At 37.1% G+C, this 16,277-nt stretch overlaps 1 protein-coding gene across 22 annotated transcripts in view; it reads left to right on the top strand.

Annotated features, from left to right (window-relative positions):
* MIA2 (MIA SH3 domain ER export factor 2) overlaps nucleotides 1–16,277 on the top strand; it is a 100,578-nt gene that overhangs the window by 45,082 nt on the left and 39,219 nt on the right. For 9 of the 22 annotated variants that reach the window (XM_053593278.1, XM_053593274.1, XM_053593284.1 and 6 more), the window contains 8 exons: nucleotides 407–478; nucleotides 2,731–2,757; nucleotides 3,350–3,460; nucleotides 4,086–4,157; nucleotides 4,657–4,761; nucleotides 10,140–10,262; nucleotides 12,535–12,655; nucleotides 15,579–15,625. In XM_053593278.1, the coding sequence (XP_053449253.1) occupies nucleotides 407–478; nucleotides 2,731–2,757; nucleotides 3,350–3,460; nucleotides 4,086–4,157; nucleotides 4,657–4,761; nucleotides 10,140–10,262; nucleotides 12,535–12,655; nucleotides 15,579–15,625 (678 nt within the window). Of the gene's footprint in view, nucleotides 1–406; nucleotides 479–2,354; nucleotides 2,428–2,730; nucleotides 2,758–3,349; nucleotides 3,461–4,085; nucleotides 4,158–4,656; nucleotides 4,762–10,139; nucleotides 10,263–12,534; nucleotides 12,656–15,578; nucleotides 15,626–16,277 lie in introns of those variants that run through there. The other 13 variants (XM_053593279.1, XM_053593275.1, XM_053593295.1 and 10 more) reach the window with 4 other exon arrangements.

Below are 16,277 nucleotides of genomic sequence, written 5' to 3'. Positions count from 1 at the left end.
TTGTTAGGGGATAGTAGACAGCCTACATAAAAATATACATGTTGAGTAAACCTTTGGATAATCTTCAGGACAACCTTGGCATTTAAATTTTTACTCCTTTAAAATTTACAAGTAAAGAATATGAGTTACAGTTCTGTGTTCTCTGAGAAGCAGGTTTTGGATAACTTTCTTAGTATTAAGGGTGAAGTTCTGCCATTTATTGTGTGAGCTAGTGGTGTGTGATGTTTCAGCTGCTCTGGTTTTGTTTGTTATAGTGGTCAGGTTTGAAGAGCTTAAAGCTTAAGTAAATCCAAGTAAATTTAATGTCTATGTAGAAGTGGATTCTGTCTGCTTTTTAGGCATCTATCCAGATATAATTCGGAATAAAATGTATAGAGATTTTACTTATGGGGTTGCTTTGTTTCAGTATGAAGGCTTAGAGTCATCTTTAAAGGATGCCAGCTTGGAGAAAGAGTCAACAGAAGCACAAAGTTTGGAGGTAAAAAAACCAATGATACAATTTAAAAAGTTAGAAAAAAGATTCTTACTAAATAATGAAAACTTTCAATGTATCTTCTCAAAAGCTTTTGAAAGAAATGTGAAAGTAGCTCTAGATGTTAAAAGGTAAAGAAAAATGTTAAATATAAGAAGCAGAACATTAGTAGCATAAAATATAAAAATGTAAGCTTGTGTTGCTGACGTATTTTGAGTGAGTCATCTTCAAGTTCACTGGAATTTGTAGAGCTGTGTAGAAACTCTACATTCCTCCTTACGGGGGCTATTCCTCTTTGACTCAGTTTGCTCCAGTTCTTTTCTAGAACTAGGATTCGTTTTCGTAAATTTAGTAATAGTTGGCAATAATAAATTATGTAAATCTTAATAGCATTTGCCTTTATTTCATTCCCAGGATTTTAGGAGCTAACTAGAGTTAGACTAAAAGCATACATTCTAAGTGGTGGTGTGTTGGCAAATGTGCTGGCTCTCTAAAAGGCAGGAACCCTTATTTGCAACATTTGGTGAGTTCTTTGATATGAATACTCCCACCATGGCCATTTCCAGGCTACCAACATGATGTCACTGAATGAGGAGTTGGAAAGATGTGCTCATTTGGCTTTCCTGAGTCAGGTGTGATTTGGTTAATTGTAAAGAAGGAGTACAGTATGGTAATTATCATAGAAATTTAGCTAAACTAAGACAGATGAGGGTAAGTGACGGCTGTACCTTACTGATGTTTAGAATGGAAGTGTGGTAATAGAGTGGTGACAATGGATAGAAGGTAAAGTTGCATCTGGGAAAATGGAAGTAGAAAGCAGTAGAACTTGTATCTTTGGTGTACATGTTTAGTCCAGCTTGGCAGTTCCTTTTTTTTTGGAGACAGAGTATCACTATGTATGTCGCCTTCAGTAGAGTGCTATGGTGTCATAGCTCACAGCAACCTCAAACTCTTGGGCTTAAGCGATTCTCTTCCCTCAGCCTCCCACGTAGCTGGGACTACAGACACCTGCCACAATGCCTGGCTATTTTTTTGTTGTATTTGTCATTGTTGTTTGGTGGGTTCCAACTTGCCAGCCTCTGTGCTGAGCTACAGGTGCTGAGCCAACTTGGCCATTCTTTTTTAGCCAACTTGGCAGTTCTTTGTTTTTTTTTAAAGACAGAGTCTTACTTTGTTGCCCTTGATAGAGTGCTGTGGTGTCACGGCTCACAGCAACTTCCAGCTCTTGGGCTTAGGCGATTCTCTTGCCTCAGCCTCCTGAGTAGCTGGGACTACAGGCACCCGCCACAGTGCCTGGCTGTTTTTTTGTTGCAGTTTGGCCAGGGCTGCTTTCAAACCCGCCACCCTCGGTATATGGGGCCGGTGCCCTACTCACTGAGCCACAGGTGCTGCCTAGCTTGGCAGTTCTTAATCACTGACGTCTGTAATCATCAGAAAGTCTGTCATGATTCAGAATTTTCTAGTAGAAAGGAAGTTATAAATTGGATTCCAAGTAAAATAATATTTTTAATCTTTTCTTTCTTCATTTGTTACCTAGTGCTATGCTTAAAAACTTAATGAAACTGTTACTTTTTATTTGTTGACCCTGTGTTTTAACTACTGCCCCAGTAGTAATTTATTAGTTTGATAAATCAAAAGAATTTTAGAAGGCATTTGGCATGTTAACAGAAGAGGAAAAACTGAGTAGCAGAGATACTTTATTCAACTTGGTAGTGTGGGTAAAATAAAACACACCAGTTATTCTGAGGGCAATACATTTATATAATATGGTAATAAAAGCTGAATTTTTCGCTGAATTGAACAGTTTAGAAATTTTTCTCTAATTTTGGTTTTTTTTTTTTTAAACATATAGCAAGACCAATTTTTTTTTTTTTTTTTGCAGTTTTGGCGTGGGCTGGGTTTAAACCCACCACCTCTGGCATATGGGGCCAGCCCTCTACTCCTTTGAGCCACAGGTGCTGTCCAGCAAGACCATTTCTTTTCATGAGTTGTAATCATAATTAAATGTAAACTATAATGTTACACAATTTTAAAATAGTTGATGGTTGAATCTGTAGATAAAAATCAAGCTAATGGGGTGCCATTTTGATTCATGTCAGGCAATTCCTATAATGGAATAGTCAAATATGTTTATATAACTTACGTAAACAACTTTTATTTTATAACCACTGTATATATAGTACAGTATGTATTTGTTCTGTTTTTATTTTGGCCTGCATTAAATATTTTGAAACTTTTTGTTTATTTTTTTAAACAAGTTTGTTGAAGGATCACAAATATCAGAGGTATGTTTATTATAGTTTTAAAATTCAATTGGAATAATCCAACAACTAATCATTTTAAATTAAAAAAAGTTCACAGAAAATGTTTTAATTCAAAAAAAAAGAAAATGTTTTAATTCAATGTGGAATGTTATCATGAAGCAATCTTTGGTTTTTGAGTTTATTTTGTATCTTCTATATTTAATTATATTAAATTAGATTTATTTCTCTTTTTTTTCCATATAATGCTTTAGGGCAGAGGTTGGCAAACTGTGGTTAGGGCTTTTCACCTGTTTTAGTAAATGAAATTCTATTGAAACACAGCTATGTTCATTCATTTAGGTATTGTCTTTGTATTCTCACTATGATAACATAGTTGAGTAGTGGCAAAAGACTGCATGGCCTATTTAAAATTTAAATTTAAAATATTTACTCTCCAGCTCTTCACAGAAGCAGTTTGCTGACCCCTGCTAGAACTTCTATTATTTTAAAATTATAAAAATAAGCAAATATATAAACTAAACTTATTAGCACATGCATTTGATTGTACTCTTCTGATTTGCCCTAACCCCAAATTCCCAAGTTTATTGTATAAAATTGGCTCTTTTTTTTTTAGGCAATCTATGAAAAGCTGAACAGGTCCAAATGTAAACTTGAGGATGAAATACATTGTCTAGAAAAAAAATTAAAAGAAGAGAAATCTAAACATTCTGAACAAGATGAATTGGTAAGGCGTTTGTATTTGAGGAGAATGTAAGATAAAGAGCTATTGAGTTTTTAAAAATCAGTTTTATATTGGTTAAAGTATTACTTGACTATAAAAAATGCAAAGAATACAGAAGGTTATAGAGAGCAAAAATTTCCAGATCCATCCTTCACTTCTAGATATTACCATGTTAAATTTCTTGCATATTCTTATAGAAGTTTTCTATACGCACTATAAACTAGCATTAGAAGGAGTGCATATAAATAATTTAAGTTGAATAGTCATGTAGATAGTGTTTTTTTATGTGAAAGATATGAACGTTATAACTTTTCTTTTTTAAAATACGGCTTAATAAAAATATTGATGTGTGTGACATTATTCAGTAAGAAATGATGTTGGCTTAGTTATCTTGAGCCTATGTAACTTAAACATTATGAAATATTAAAGTTGAGGTAAGACACTGTTGTTACATAAGGTTCATGTGAAACTTTAAGCATATGACCAGAAAAACTGAGAAGCTTTCCTGATTTGGGCCCTCACATGTGGAGAAAAAGTGTTAGGTTAACATATCTAATATATATATGGCATCTTGGAAACTGAAGGCCTTCAGTAAGTACTTGTTTATGGAGTGATACTGTCTTTCCAGATGGCAGATATTTCAAAAAGAATACAGTCTCTTGAAGATGAATCGAAATCTCTCAAATCACAAGTAGCTGAAGTAAGTTGAATTAGTCTAATAGGTCTAATGGGTTTTTGAAAATCATTTGAATTTAACTGGTTTTTTTATTTTAAAGGAGTAAGGATCCAGTATAGGTATTTATTTTGTAATGAGAGACTTCAGTAAAGTTTTTCCCCACTGGACTTTATTGAGCTATTAATATATACTAGCATTTTTGATGGAGCTGGGCATTTAACATTAATAGACAAAAGTGTCCCAATGAAGTTTAAATTTCATTGGGGGAAATGCATAATAAATGGTTGAAATTTGCTGCAGAGTAAATAGAAGGTTACAAGAGGTTAAATCATTTGGCTAGGGTCACATGGCAAGTCAGTTCTTGATTTTATGCCAGCCTCTTTTCTGTTACACAAGGCTACCTCTGCTGTTAATATTGGCACATTTTTGCCTTTGTTTAATTCCGTATTCTAGAGAATATGTGTAAAGATGAACTATGCATTGAATTAATTGCTATAAACTCAGTATTTTATGTTTTACTTAGGCCAAAACAACTTTCAAGATATTTCAAATGAATGAAGAACGACTTAAGATGGCAATAAAAGATGCTATGAATGAAAATTCTCAACTTCAAGAAAGCCAGGAACAGGTTTGTACTCAATAGGGACTCGGGACTCTTCACATTATGACTATATAATTATAAATGTTCTGGGCATACTCATGACTGACCCATGTTAGGGGCAAGAGTTTGCTTTTCCTGGAGAGTGCAAGAGCAGGACAGTCCCCCAGGCATACATGAGGTGTCTCTTTTGTGTAAGACACAAGTGTATACTTCTGCACTCTCTTCCCCTAGGGCAGGGAAAGTAAGCCAGGACATTCAGAGTTTGGTAATCACAGCAAATAGTAGTAAACACCAACTTTCAAAGCCAGTGTGAAGGGTGACTGAGAATACCCAAGAGGGTTATTGAAGTCATAGATCTGAGGCCTAAATAGTGAAGCAGTTCCGCTGGTAGATCAAATGAGGATTAGCCCCTTTGCTGTCCTTCCCGCACACATATAATGTCCTCTCCTGCTTTCCCAGTATAGTTACACTTTTTCAGTGGTTAATTTATAATGTAATATTACTCTAAATATTACTCATTTCCTCACATCTGAGCCACTTGGTGATATTCTGATTCCATATTCTGTCTTATCCAACATTTTATTTTTTTCTAGAGGTAATTGTTTTGTTTCCTCTATACCTGTCTGTATTTCATCTGAGTGTTCTCTTCCAGAGATGGAAACATCTTATTCTTGCCTTCAGATGCTTTGGCTAATCTGTTCGTTACATTTTTTTCTTGAAGCCCCAGTCCTTCCTGGGCTCCTGTCCCCCTGGTTCAATAGGCACTTGTTCTGTATGTGGGTCTGTTAGATGCTGTTGTCCCGAGATTTCTTGTCAGACTAGTCCTGAGGATTTCCCTTGTCTTTCTCTTATATCTTAGACATACTATTTTGTGGTTAATTCTTTGGATTATTTTCCTGAGACAGAGGTATAGGAGGTAATTTTTTTAGAGCTTGCATGCCTGAAAATGTCTTCTTTTTCTCTTACTGATATTTAGGTTGGATATCTTCAGAATTGACTTTTTTCCCCTTAAAACTTTGACATCATTGGCTTCAATTTCCAAAATTGGTTTTTTTTTTCAAATTAATATGAGGGTAAAAATGTTCAGGTTACATTGGCAATATTTTTGAGAAGTCAAATGCTATTGGGATTATTGAAACTTTTCTGTGATCTCTTTTTCTTCCTGGAAGCTTTTACTATTTCTCATTGTTTCCCAAGTTCTCTGAAATTACATAATAAGTGCGTTGGTGTGGGTCTTTTTTCATATATTATGTGAGACACTTTCCATGTGGAAACTATTGCTCTTTATTCAGTTCTGGGAAATTTACTTGAGTTATTTTTTATTTTTTTCATTTTTTGAGACCGAGTTCCACTTTGTAGCCTTGTGTAGCGTTCCATAGCGTCATCATAGCTCATAGCAATGTCAGTCTCCTAGGCTCAAGAGATCCTCCTACCTCAGCCTCCTGAGTAGCTGGGACCACAGGTGCCTTCTGGCTACTTTTTCTATCTTTAGTGGAGACAGTCTTGCTCTTGCTCAGACTGGTCTGCAGCTAGTGAGCTCAAGCAGTCTGCCTGCCTTGGCCTCCTAGAATTCTGGGATTATAGGTGTGAACCACCACATGGCTATACTTGAATTACTGCATACATTTCTTTTTTTTTTTTTTTTTTGCAGGGTGGTGGTGCAGATGAGTTATATGATAATTCCTTGAAAAATGTCTTTTTTATTTTCCTGCCTCTCTGAAACTTACGTTCATTTTTTTCTCTGTTTTTCACTTGTAAGAGTTCTTCTTTGTTTGATGATCCCTTTTTCTTTTTTTTTTTTTTTTTAGAGACAGAGTCTCACATTATCGGCCTCAGTAGAGTGCCATGGCGTCACACAGCTCACAGCAACCTCCAGCTTCTGGGCTTAGGCAATTCTCTTGCCTCAGCCTCCCAAGTAGCTGGGACTATAGGCGCCCGCCACAACACCCAGCTATTTTATGTTGCAGTTTGGCCGGGGCTGGGTTTGAACCCACCACCCTTGGTATATGGGGCCAGTGCCCTACTCACTGAGCCACAGGCACCGCCCTGATTATCCCTTTTTTTTGTTTTCTGGATGCAGAGTCTTATTTTGCTGAGACTATTGTGGGGATTTTAGAGGTGTTTTTCAGTTCTCTGAGTTTCTTCTTTGTTTTGAGTTCTTGATTTTCTGTTTTGATCTATGTCTTATTAAAAGATTATCTTTTCAGATGTTTGGTTATTGAAAGCGTTCTGCTCATATAGTGAAGTCCTCAAATATAATTTGAAGCTCTGTCTTTGTTACTAAGTGGGCTTTTCTTTACGATAACCTGGCTAGGGTGTTTCTAATTGGAGGATCCCCATTTATTGGTATATAAACACCATCTCCACAGGGAAGAGCCTTCTACAGTTCCTATTTGGGAGGTGTAAATCTGTTTGCTAACAGTCTTGCAGCTTAGTGGGCTAAAGAGTGCTGATGTCTCACTGTAAAGTCAGCTTTCATTTACTATGTCTATATTTTCAATATGCTAGTCTCCTCTTCACCTGGGCCGCAAGTTTCAGAGCCGTAGATTTCACTTCTTTTAAGAATAACCTCTAGTTCAGGTCTGTCCACCTGGTGGGCCTGCAGGGTAAATGCAGATTATTTGAGGACTGTTGCTTATATGTGGTGTTGGATATTATGAAAGTATGCATGGACTTTTTCTTCTGCTCATCAGCTGTCATTAATATTTGTGTATTTAATGTGTGGCCCAAGACAACTTTTTTTTTTAATTTATTTATTTTTATTGTTAAATCATAGCTGTGTACATTAGTGCAATCAAGGGGTACAATGTGTGGGTTTCAGCTTTCATATACAATCTGAAATATATTCTCATCAAACTGTTCAACGTAGCCTTCATGGCATTTTCTTAGTTACTGTATGTAGGCATTTGTATTCTGACTTTAGTAAGTTTCGCCTGTACCCATTCTAAGATGCACCGTAGATGTGGCCCCACCCATTACCTTCCCTCCAACAAAACCTCCCCCCTCCCTTCGCCTTCCTTGGCCCTTTCCCCATAGTCTTGTGCTATAGTTGGGTTATAGCCTTCATGTGAAAGCTATAATTTAGCTTCATAGTAGAGCTGAGTACATTGGATACTTTTTCTTCCATTCTTGAGATACTTTACTGAGAAGAATATGTTCCAGCTCCATCCATGTAAACATGAAAGAGGTAAAGTCTCCATCTTTCTTTAAGGCTGCATAATATTCCATGGTATACATATACCACAGTTTGCTAGTCCATTCGTGGGTTGATGGGCAGAAGACAACTTTTTTTTATTTTTGAGGCAGAGTCTCAACCTGTCCCCCTGGGTAGAGTGTCTTGGCGTCATAGCTTACAGCAACCTCTAACTTGGTCTCAAGCCGTCCTCTTGCCTCAGTTTTTCTATTTTTAGTAGAGACAGGCTCTTGTTTTTGCTCAGGCTGGTCTCAAACTTGTGAGCTCAAGCAATCTACCTGCCTCGGCCTCCCAGAGTGTAATCCCAGGGATTACAGGCATGAGCCACCACGCCTGGCCTCAAGACAACTCTTATTCTTACAATGTGCAGTAGAAAACAAAAAAGGCCTTTTGCCACTGTGTGTGTGTATAAAAGAGACAACAGAAAGTGAATCAGAGAAAGAGAATAAGAATGTGTGTATATGATGTTTGGGGGGAACATGAGGGGCTTTTTAACTTGTCTTTGTATAGACTTTTGATCAGGTCCTCCTTTATTGAATTCCACTTGTACTCCTAGTCCTTGTCCCTCCAAATCAGGAGCCTTTCTATATTGTACTAATCAGCCTGATTTTGGGCTATCCCATCTTCTGACTTAGATTTCAGCTGTCTCTGATCTACTGAGTCTTGTCTAGTTCTTTTCACTTTTTACTTGTATAATTATCTTTTGCCTCATCTTCTATTCCCTTTTTTCCTTATGGTTTATGCCACCTTTCATCCTAGGTCATCTTACTCTTTACATCTGCTTTCATCTAACTCCTTTTTTTGTAACATTTTTTGTGCAGTTTTTGTCTGGGGCTGGGTTTGAACCCTCTGCCTCTGGCATGTGGGGATGGCGCCCTACTCCTTTGAGCCACAGGCGCTGCCCCATCTAACTCCTTTTTAATCACCAAAGTTCTTGAAACAATTTTGCATTCATTTATTCCATGTTCTAATACATTCCTTCTAACCTTTTTAAGACTGTATGCTGTATACTCTATCTCTTTACTAACTCACTAGAGACCAAATCACCAAATCTAAATTTTGTCTTAAATCCATTTGTTTTTTTCTTGTCAGTATCATCTGATTCTGTTATGTATACATAAAAAGGGACTAGTTTTCCCTGTGGTAGGAAGTATGCTAATGAAGTCATGAGAAACTAGTTTTGCAGAGAAATCCAGTAACTACTGTGTGAAAGAACAGAGTTTTAAATACTTCAGGTAAATTTGGATTTTTTCACATATTTGGGGCCATTTCTCTTGTGAATTGCCTGCTCAGTCATTTTTGTATTTATTTATTCAGCCTATTTTTCTTACTTTTAGGAGCTCTTTGTATATTAAGGTTATTAATCCTTTGCTGCATGTTTTATAAGAATTTCTTTCTAATTGTTTTAGTTTTATTTGTGTTATATTTTGATTTGTGAAAGGTTTTAAACTTTATGTGATCATCCTTTATAATGATATTTACTTTTTATATCCTGTTCAGAAATGTTTTCTTTCTTGTCGATGCAGTGGATTTTTTTTCTGTTTGTGCAGAATCTGATGTATTGTAGATTAATAGTATTTATTTATTTATTTTTTTTGAGACAGAGTTTTACTATGTCGCCCTTGCTAGAGTGCTGGGGCTTAAGTGATTCTCTTGCCTCAGCCTCCCAAGTAGCTGTTACTACCAGTGCCTGCCACAATGCCCAGCTATTTTTTGGGTGCAGTTGTCATTGTTGTTTAGTAGGCTCAGGCTGGGCTTGAACCCGCTAGCTTCGGTGTGTCTGGTGCCCTACTCACTGAGCTACACGTGCTGAGCCAGATTAATGGTGTTTCTAAGTGTTACTTATCTTAATTAAAAACAGCACAATGATTTAAAAAATAAATTTTAATGCAAGTAAATTACGACATGTTATATGAGGTATAAGGTATGGTAAGAAATGACCAGATCTATCAGATATGTATATCTCAGAAAACCTTTTATTTGATATAAATATATCACATAAAGTAGTTGAGGAATGTTTAAGTGTCTGTTATTTTACACTACCCCTATTTTGAAAGTTCTTTGACAACAGGAGCCACGTCTTTCTTTCTTTTTTTTAATGTAAGTAGCAGTATATTGCCTTCTTAGTGTCTTATAATGATTCACCCAAAAATATAAAAACATCTATTTACAGTATGATAAGATGAGTTACATTTTTTCCTTTCATTTCCAGCTTTTCCAAGAAGCTGAATTATGGAAAGAACAAGTGAGTGAACTTAATAAACAAAAAGTAACATTTGAAGACTCCAAAGTACATGCAGAACAAATTCTAAATGATAAAGAAAATCACATCAAGGTAAATGGCTGTGCCAGTTTTAGTGACTGAGTGGGCTAGAATTTTATACTAACTCTGCAATTTGAAAATTTTTGTTTTTAACAGTTTTTATTTTTATAATATATTTGGCCAGATTTTCAAATGCTTCTTGAAGACTTACAGATTTGTAGCACATATATCAACATTGTGTATGCCTCTTTTTCTTCTCAGTATTTTAGCTAGGTATTTAACAAAGAAAAATGATAATCATTTTTACCTTTTCTCTTTAGGCTGCAATCTGCTTTTGTTAGGAAGAGATTGGAAAGAGCTTGAGAAATTGGAGAGATAGTTAATGTTATATGCACTGACTAAATATCTTTTTTTTTTTAATTTTCGGTTTTAGTTATTTTTTAGTGATAGTGTCTCACTTTGTCATTTAGGCTAGAGTGCAGTGACATGATTATAACTCACCCGCAGCCGTCAGTTCCTGGGTGCAAGTGATCCTCCTACCCTAGTCTCCCAAGTAGCTGCAACTATAGGCATGCCTCACCATGCCTGGTTCATTTTTAAAATTTTTTGTTGAGTTAGTCTTGGTATGTTGACCACGCTGGTCTTGAACTCCAGGTCTTGGGCAATCCTCCTACTTGGCCTCCAAAAGTGCTGGGATTACAGGTATGAGCCACAATGCCCAGCCTTGACTGAGTATCTTTAATACCTACATTAGTTGATGTGTGTACTTTCACAGAAGTGAATAATTTTTAAAAAAGTTCATTTGAAACTTGATTTTAATCATAAAAATGAAATACAGTAGCACCTCCATAGTTGACCACTTGTCTCCATTGACCACCTCCCTAAGTTGGCCTGATTTTCATAGACATGTACCACATGTCCGTATCACTACAGTAGGCCTAGTTGCTCATGCTGACCACTTCTGTAGGTCGAGCAGTTACACTCCCTCAAGTGGTCAACTTACAGAGGTTCTATTGTGATTGATATTACTGTTAGGATTTGTTTTTCCTATTACTGTTTTGTTTTACTGTTTGTTTTCCTGTTACTGTTCGATATTACTGTTAGGAATTGTTTTTCCTATTACTGTTTTGTATTACTATTTGTTTTCCTATTACTGTTCGATATTACTGTTACCCTCTTTCCCCAAAAATAAGACAGTGTCTTATTTTAAGGTGTGCTCCCAAAGATGCGCTAGGTCTTATTTTCAGGGGACGTCTTACCTTTCCTGTAAGTAGGTCTTATTTTCGGGGAAACAGGGTAAGAATTGTTTTTCCTACCCCCTCGCCTTTTTCCCTCTCCCCTTCCCTGCCCCCCACATGTTTGAAAAAATCTTATGTTTTCAAGCTGTAAACAGATACTCAGGCATATCAAGTAATGAGTTGTAAAACTAACATTCTGTGATTTATACAGTGAGTGTATGTTACCATACTGAAAGGAATACATTTATGCCAGTTATGTTGCTACTAAGCATATTTTCAAGATTCTAACTTCTTGAGTTTTATTCAGAATTTGGCATATTTTGTTTTTTTCTCTAAACTTATTCAAGTAAAGGGTTTAGGATTCTTTCTAAACAGAACAAGAATGAGATGCTAACCTGAAGTTCTGCTCAAAGTTGTAGGCCATGTTATTTGTGCCTGGAACTCTGAAGGAAGGGAGGAGATTGAAGGGTGAAAATTGTACAGCAGGGTGGATTTTTAGGTGGATCCTTCCAGAGAACCATATGGCAGAGTCATTAATTACTTGTAGTACTAGAAAATCTTACTCCAGAAAATTCAGAAAGCACTTTTGGAAAACCACTAATGTTTCCATTTAGATTCTTATGATTTTTTTTTTCTTTATTGCAGTTTTTTCCCTAAATCTCAGCTAGTTGTTTATTTGAATAAACCAAGTAAAAAAATTCTTGATTTTTAAGTATGTTATGTGTCTCACTTGCAGATTTGTTTGCTATCACACAAAACTTCCTCTCATGTTAATGGCTACTCTTGTTTGTGATATGAGAAATGTTATCTAAGAAAACATTTTATTACTTTGTAGTTGATACATTTAGGAAGAATGGGCTATTAACACATATTATATTTGACTTAAGAATAACTAGTTTTGGTTTTTATCTTGGAAAAGTATGATAGTCAATATATGTTAGCCATTTTAAGGCTATTTATGTATCTTAATAACACATGGAAAATAAGAGCTCATGTGCTATTATTTATGTGGATTGATTTTTAAACTATAGCTGTATGTTCAGAAGTTATAAAGCAGTTAACAAAAGGCATTACCCTTTTTGTTTTTCCCTTTGCTCAATGTCAAGTCTCTGACTGAAAGCCTGCAAAAGATGAAAGATTGGACGGCTGTGCTTGGAGAAGACCTAATGGATGATGATAACTTGGAGTTAGAAATGAAGAGTGACTCAGAAAGTGGTGCTCACTTAGGTATTAAGTCATGACTCATCCTCTTTTGCCAAAATGGTGACTAGCTCTTCTATTTCCTTTTTGTTCCCCATGTACGATATGTTTTTTATACGCTTGTATTTTGGCACTTTCTGTCTGTCTGTCTGCAGCCCTCTCCTGTCACCATCCTATATACTTCAGCTTTTGCTGGAATACTGCTCTTTCAGTGAATCTTTCTCCAGTTCCTCAGACAGACTGTCAGTGAATCTTTCTCCAGTTCCTCAGACAGACTGTCAGTGAATCTTTCTCCAGTTCCTCAGACAGACTTTCCTCCCCCTCTGTTTTTTTTATAGATCAAATGTATCTTTATTATAGTAGTTTTCAAAATTGCATCATCATTTCAATGCCTGTTGTTCTCTGTACTGTAAGCTAGTTAAGTAGATGGATGACTAGCTTGAAAATGAGTATTAACGTTAATGAATACTTCAGGATACTTTTTTTGCTTTTGTCAAAACCAGATGGTTACGATACTTTAATAATGGCCATCTAAATTGTTATTGCTGGGTCGGCGCCCATAGCACCATGGTTATGGCACCAGCCACATAACACTGAGGCTAGCAGGTTTGAACCCAGCCTGGGTCAGCTAAACAACAATGACAACTGCAACAAAAAATAGCTGGGTGTTGTGGTGGGTGCCTGTAATCCCAGCTAGTTGGGAGACTGAGGCTGGAGAATCGCTTGAGCCCAAGAGTTTGAGGTTGCTGTGAGCTGTGACGCAATGGTACTCTATCAAGGGCGATGTGGTGAGAGTCTGTCTCCAAAAAAAAAAAAAAAAAAAAAAAAAGAGAAAGAATAAATTGTTATTGCTATTTGCTGGTTGCTATATGGAGCTGGCAAAAGTTAGGTTCACTGTTGCTACTCAACAAATCAATCCCTTTGACTTTAAAAGTAAACTTTTCATTTTGAAATAATTATGGATTTATAGGAAGTTGCCTTGTACTTTTCACTCATTCTCACCCAGAGGTGGTTCCTCCGACCTTCCCTTTTCCCTCTTCGGATGTCTTGTATATTTAACAAATATATTTTTTTTTTGTAGAGACAGAGTCTCACTTTATGGCCCTTGGTAGAGTGCCGTGGCCTCACACAGCTCACAGCAACCTCCAACTCCTGGGCTTAAGCGATTCTCTTGCCTCAGCCTCCCGAGTAGCTGGGACTACAGGCGCCCGCCACAATGCCTGGCTATTTTTTGGTTGCAGTTTGGTCGGGGCCGGGTTTGAACCCACCACCCTCAGTATATGGGGCCGGCGCCTTACCGACTGAGCCACAGGTGCCGCCCTATTTAACAAATATATTAAGGAGGAGAAGGTATGAATTTTTTTTTTTTTTAAAGATTTTTTTTTTTTTTTTTTTCCAGGCCAGGCACAGTGGCTCATGCCTGTAATTCTAACACTCTGGGAGGCCCAGGCAGGTAGATTGCCTGAACTCAGGAGTTTGAGACTAGCCTGAACAAGAGCAAGACCCTGTCTCTAAAAATAGCCGGGTGTTGTGATGGGTGCCTGTAGTCCCAGCTTTTTGGGAGGCTATGGCAAGAGGATCGCTTGAGCCCAGGAGTTTGAGGTTGCTGTGAGCTATGACTCCACGGCACTCTACCAAGGGTGACAAAGTGAGACTCTGTCTCAAAAAATAAAAAAGTTTGTTTTCAGATAGCGTTAATGTGTTGAATGAAAATTACATTCCCAAAGCAATATAAAGTTTTATTTGTACTTTCTCCTTTCTGCTTTCTCATGAAAGAATCTTTTTCTAGGGTGGCGCCTGTGGCTCAGTGGGTAGGGTACTGGCCCCCTATACCAAGGGTGGTGGGTTCGAACCCGGCCCAGGCTAAAACTGCAACAAAAAGTAGCCGGGCATTGTGGCAGGTGCCTGTAGTCCCAGCTACTCAGGAGGCTGAGGCAAGAGAATTGCCTAAGCCCAAGAGCTGGAGGTTGCTATGAGCTGTGACGCCACAGCACTCTACCAAGGGCCACAAAGTAAGACTGTCTCTAAAAAAAAGAAAAGAAATCTTTTTCTTTCTTTTTTTTTTTTTTGAGACAGAGCCTCAAGCTGTTGCCCTGGGCGTGCCGTGGCGTCATAGCTTACAGCAACCTCCAACTCCTGGGCTTAAGCAATTCTCCTGCCTCCGTCTCCCAAGTAGTTGGGACGACAGGTGCCCGCCACAATGCCCGGCTGTTTTTTTTGTTGTTGCAGCCATCGTTGTTCGGTGGGCCCAGGCTAGATTTGAATGTGCCAGCTCAGTTCTATGTGGCTGGGGCCTTAGCTGCTTGAGCCACAGGCACTGAACCAAGAAATCTTTTTCTAATAGAGAAAACTCATGCTTACTAATGTTATTTTAATTTGGTTATAATTCCACTTATATTTTGATGCTGGAAGAATCCAAGAATAGTTAAAACTGTGGTCTGTATTTAAGTGAATACTGAATCCTTGTAGTAACTCTATTCTTAAAGTTAGTGCTAAAGAACCTCGTTAAATGATATGGTACTTCAGTGCTTTTATTCTTTTAGCTTCATAGAGCAGGTCTATGGTCATTCTGCCTTATACTAAATTCTTTATCATAGCAAAAAGAGGTTTTTTTTTTTTAGAGACAGAGTCTCACTTTGTCGCCTTTGGTAGAGTGCTGTGGTGTCACAGCTCACAGCAACCTCCAGCTCTTGGGCTTAGGCGATTCTCTTGCATCAGCCTCCGAGTAGCTGGGACTACAGGTGCCTGCCACAATGCCTGGCTAGGTGGGGCTGGGTTCGAACCTGCCACCCTTGGTATATGGGGCTGGCGCCCTACTCACTAAGCCACAGGTGCCACCTGCCAAGAAGAGATATTATAAGGGTTGAGTAAACTAATAATCATTTGGTTGTATGTTGTGGTATTATACTGTTTTCCCAATTCATCATTACACTTCTGCTTTATACTATAGATAATCAGCCAAAAGGAGCTTTGAAGAAACTGATTCATGCTGCTAAGGTTTGTATTATTATATAAAGAATATGGAGGAAGAAATAGAATATGGATTAAACCCATATGTCCTCAATAACTATTTTAAAAGTTATTTTAGAAGTTATCAGAATCGTCTTCATCACTTTAAAAATAAATTTAGAAATTCATATAGTTAATTTTTAGAATTTGTCAAAATAAAAATTTTCAAGTTCTGCACTCATTTTTCAGATAAGGAGTATATACGTATATGAAATGTTTATATTTTATTTTCAATGTCCCTTGGTGCTTTCTTTTTCATTTAGTTTCAGTATTTTATTTTCTCTTGTGCCCTATATCCTGAGAAGTAAATACTAGGTTCATTTTCTTCTGGTTTATTCCTTCTTTTTTCCACTTTAGAGGTGGTATCCTGATCTTGGGTGATCAATGTGAACTCTTTGTAATGTTGTTTGAAGGCTGCTTTAATCAAAATTCGTACTGAAAGTAAATAGAATGAAAATAGCCACTGTTTAAAGTGTCCAGTGAAGATCATTTATTGCTTTTCTTCACTCTATTCTGTGATTCACAACAATTGATGACTTTTCTAGCTTTCTGAGATGGAAGCTGTGGTACTGGCTTTTGCATTCTGGGTAATAATTTCATCAGAGTGATAAATTAGCTTCAAAAGGGTTGGGGGTGGCAT

This window comes from Nycticebus coucang, chromosome 6, assembly GCF_027406575.1.
Source record: "Nycticebus coucang isolate mNycCou1 chromosome 6, mNycCou1.pri, whole genome shotgun sequence".
Taxonomy (NCBI): domain Eukaryota; kingdom Metazoa; phylum Chordata; class Mammalia; order Primates; family Lorisidae; genus Nycticebus; species Nycticebus coucang.
Note: the sequence above shows the minus strand (reverse complement) of the source record. Positions and strands in the feature narration are given on the sequence as shown.